A 4283-nucleotide genomic window follows, 5' to 3' on the forward strand; every position below is an offset into this window, starting at 1 on the left:
CCCCCCCCCTCCTCTCCTCTCCCGCTCAAAAAATCCAAAAAAGAAAAACGAAAAAGAAAACAACCAGGGAAAACAAAAATAAGGAAGACCCATCCAAAACCTTGAGAGTCACCCGAGGAACTGGTTCCTATTTGGAGACTTCCCTTTTCCCACTTTTTCCCTCTACAGTGCCTGCTACCCACTAAGTAAACTGAACTAAACCACTAGAATCACTACACTAATCAACTAAGACTAGCACTAATTCATTGCTTTTTCTCTGTTGGTAAATGTGATTTTATTTTGCTTGAATTGAATTGAATTGATTTATTTTTTTATTTTGTTGAATCATTTTCAACATTGGCGCCGTTTCGAAGCCTAAGAGGCCCAAAGGAACGATCTGCAACCGTCCCCGACGGGACGTCGTCAGTGGCACTAAACCCATCACCAACACGGCAACGCCAGGGCTTCCTTTCGTCCCTGCGGTCCATCCTCATGCTGAGATCCTGTATTTGTTCATAAGCTTCGCCGATCCCCTTCGGGCCCTTCCCCAGACTGTCTTTCCTTCTTCCTATCTGTCGGGTCCTTGACCAAAGAGCCATCTACATAACTATTCTCTGTCTCTGTCTCAGAACCAAATATCTCCTCGACTATTTACACTGCTGCTTTCCCCTGCGCATCTTTCTTCCATTCTATACATTAAAGCGCGGATCCCTTCCTACCTTCCTACCAGCTACCTACCTTTTTCTCTTCCAACACATTACCTCTTCTTGTGTTGATCATCTTTCACCCTCGATCATCTATACCTGATCTTCTTGATCCCCCTCTCCTCCTTCCTTCCACCAAATCGCACGCGCGCAGTTGCTTGCTCTTGGTTTGTTGTGTCCCTACCTTCCTAGGGATACTCCGATCGTCAACGTCAACCACGCTACCTCCCTCCAACAATCAACGTCCGCTACGCGCGATCACCACTATTCTCCATGACGATGGTCATTGAAAACCAAAACCGCCAATACGGCGGGATGGGCTTCGATAGTGTCTATCAACACAACATTCACCATACCCCTCCTCAATTTACCGATCCATGGGCCGCCGCTCAAACAACCTCCCACTCCAACCCTCCCGTATATGCGACAGCTCTCGCACCCAGTCCGATTGGCCTCAACCATGTCAAGCAGGAGGAAGTGAGCCGCCCCGCGGCGATGTCGATGTCATATTCTAGCATCCCCGTTTCCGCCCCCTCCATGGTTGCCGGAAGCAACTATTCCACTGCCACGGCCACAAGCTACCCCGGACCGGAGATGATGGGATTGTCGCACGATATCCCACGCACATCGTTTGAGCAAGCTCCCGCTTACACCACAACTTCCCCCATGACCAGCTATGCGCCAGCCAGCTATGCACCCTTGAGCTACGCTCCCCACATGCACCAAGACCGACGGATATCCCATGCGTAAGATGACCCTCCAATGCGCAGCTGCTCAGAGCGCCTGGAAAGAGGAAACGAATATATGCTTACAGTTGTTTTCTGCTTCACAGTGATGCTCGCGTCAGTCAATCGCATCCTGCCTCTGCCCCGACTTTCGGTGATGCTCTGGATGCCAGTCGGGGAATGGTCGCGCTTAGCCAGGATTTGACGCCTCGCAACATCTATGGCCCTCGCAGCGCGCGGGGCTCGGGCGACTCTTATGGCTTTCCCTCGACTCACTCTTCGGGATCCTCGATCTCCTCCGCTAGCAACTACCCCTACTACAGTGCCTCGGTGGCATCTGTGGAATCTTCGGTCACCGATTATAGCTCGACCACCTCGGAATCCTACGAGAACGGTCATTTGTCGCGGACCCTTCCGCGCCCCTCGAACCTTTTGACGGGAAGCGCACCACCCGGACCCCAGTCGATGATGAGTCAGTTTAGCTCCAAGATGCCGTCCAACACACAGAAGAAGCACAAGTGCAAGGTGTGTGACAAGCGGTTCACCCGCCCGTCGTCGCTCCAGACCCATATGTATAGTCACACTGGCGAAAAGCGTAAGTTCCAGACCGAATCTGTCGAACGTGGGGTTCTGTGAAACTAACAGCATGGGATCCAGCATTTGCATGTGACGTGGAAGGCTGTGGTCGCCACTTCTCGGTTGTCTCCAACCTGCGCCGACACAAGAAGGTTCACAAAGGAGAAAAGGAGGGTGGATCCGGCGACGACGAGGAGTAAATTCAATCACCCTCCTCGTCCACGTCGAACGCCTCTCTCAAACCTCTCACAGCGAAGAGGGGCAAATTCAACATTTCATCTCTACGTCGCGCGATGATCACATTGTGCGACGCGGCCTGTCTCAATGATGGGGCCTCCTCCTTTGTACAACAGCATCATTTCCTTCCACCATTTTTTCTCTTTTCCGACTCGCCCGACGTGGCTGAGTGTTGATACCCCGTTTATATTTTCTTTTGCTGTTTATTTCCTCCGTTATATTTTTCGCCTTCTATCTTATATCCCCAAGGACAAGCAGGACATGGTACAACGGCTTGGGTGGGTGGTTCGTGATGTCTTGAATACCCAGAGTTATGACCATAGAGCACTGGTTGTTTTGTCTTTATTATCTTTTTTTCTTCCTTTTTTCCTTTGTCCTATCTGTTAGACTGGGGAGTTGGTCGTTTCTATTCTACATCTGGCATGATTTCTTACTCCGATACCAAGTGGGAAGTGGTTGATTTTGTTTCGCGTTTCCAGGGCATGATATGAAATGCGGGAGGAAATGTTCACGCAGCAGGGCTGTTTGACCCGGTTCGGATATGGCTTCTACTTGTCTTTTGCCTGCCCTTTTTCATATGGCTGTCTGTTTTCTATCACGAGATATTCTTGGGACTTGACAATGGGTTTTATCTGGAATTCTTCGACGGGGGTTTACCTTACAGAAAGGCGGCGCACTCTTCCTGTTTTGAGTGCTTGGCTGATATACCCTTGTTGCAATTGGGCGGAGCATGGATTAGGCAATGGCAGGTGGTTTTGCATCTTTTTCTTTCTGTTCACTTTCCTATGTCATGGTTCAGATTTGGTTGGAAACATATACACTTTAGAGACACAAGCAACAGTGTCACCACGGTCGCTACATACATTAATTTTCTAATAAAGATTTGACATGAGCATTTATTTGCATTCTCTGTATTTTGTGTATTCCAAGTAAAGCTCCGAGGGCAAGAATGGTGGCTGTGCCGTTTAAATAGTACTGTACATTGGCATTGTTACTCTACACGCTCTCCGATCAGTTGTGTTCCTGGTCGCCAGGTACTTTCTTTCGGCTTGCTTGAAACGTCCATCCAAATCTTGAACATCCCATTGCTATATGCCTCAATAGACTAGACAGGCACTCTACCCCGAGTCATTGTCCGTTCCCCAACGCCGTTCAGCCTCTCCAACCCGAGAAAAGAAAAGTAGAAAGCAAGCACCTGAATCCCACCACCACCACCCGCAACTCTCAAACTCCCCTCTGCCTGCCCCCCCCGTGCGCCTCATTTTCATGCACGACCCGCTCGCTCTCTCCTTTACCCTCGCGCGCCCCCCCCGAGTCACCCTACAAGCTACATACCGTCACGATATCCCCTCCCCCCGTGCGCCCCGAAACTTCTTTTTTCACTATCCACAGGGTGTGGTTTGTCTCAGTCCTAGTCAAGCAAAAAGAAAGAGAAGGGGGGTGTTGGTGTGGGGTTGGGGTTTGGGGAGTTGAGGGTCTATGCTCATGCACTAGGACTTGACCTTTGCTGTGTAGATCTGTCTGCTTTGCAATTGATTTTGGGGCGTTTTAGGGTTCGTTGATACCTGGCCGGGGGTGTGGTCGTGTGCTCGGGGGCTAATGGCTGGATGGGTGGATGCAGTGGTAACTTACCCTAGCTTTTGTGGTTTGTGTAAGAGGTACGTGACTTAGCACTGTCATCTTGTTGCAGTGGATGGTGGATGGCACAACCGGCTGGATGCTAGGCATTTGGTATGGTATGTACATGCTTGTGCGAAGGAGCGTTGTGTATGTTTTACGTGGGTAGTTGGGTTTGAGTCTGAGGCTGGCTTGATTCATCTGGGACTGCCTGGGTGGGTGCAGTGGGTGAGTGGGTTAGTAGCGGTGGCGGTTTGCTGAGTTGTTGTGTGGAATTTTCTGGGGGGTGGGGGTGGGAAGCATTGTTTGGAGGATTGGATTCTACGAGGTGGACGGTGTTTATGTGTGCTGGGCTTTGGTACCTGCAGTGGAGATTTCGGTAGATGTACTTTGCGTATATGAAACTCTGATGATGGAGGAGGAGGAGGAGGAGGAGGAGGAGGAG

General features: G+C 50.3%; 1 protein-coding gene across 1 annotated transcript; it reads left to right on the forward strand.

Moving 5' to 3' along the window:
• Positions 1-767: 767 nt before the first annotated feature.
• On the forward strand, positions 768-2449 carry BO66DRAFT_27788 (C2H2-type zinc finger protein). The gene is made up of 3 exons (XM_025643054.1): positions 768-1429; positions 1516-2003; positions 2066-2449. Exons 1-3 carry the CDS (start codon positions 957-959, stop codon positions 2182-2184), a joined length of 1080 nt encoding a protein of 359 aa, XP_025506447.1. The 5' UTR covers positions 768-956; the 3' UTR covers positions 2185-2449.
• The last annotated feature ends 1834 nt before the right edge of the window (positions 2450-4283 follow it).

The sequence above is a fragment of the Aspergillus aculeatinus genome, assembly GCF_003184765.1.
Source record: "Aspergillus aculeatinus CBS 121060 unplaced genomic scaffold BO66scaffold_11, whole genome shotgun sequence".
Taxonomy (NCBI): Eukaryota; Fungi; Ascomycota; class Eurotiomycetes; order Eurotiales; family Aspergillaceae; genus Aspergillus; species Aspergillus aculeatinus.

Coding starts and splice junctions, on each gene's coding strand:
- BO66DRAFT_27788 (XM_025643054.1), top strand. CDS start 957: ATGACGATGGTCATTGAAAACCAAAACCGCCAATACGGCGGGATGGGC. Junction 1,430..1,515: donor GACCGACGGATATCCCATGC/GTAAGATGACCC, acceptor TCTGCTTCACAG/TGATGCTCGCGTCAGTCAAT. Junction 2,004..2,065: donor TAGTCACACTGGCGAAAAGC/GTAAGTTCCAGA, acceptor CATGGGATCCAG/CATTTGCATGTGACGTGGAA.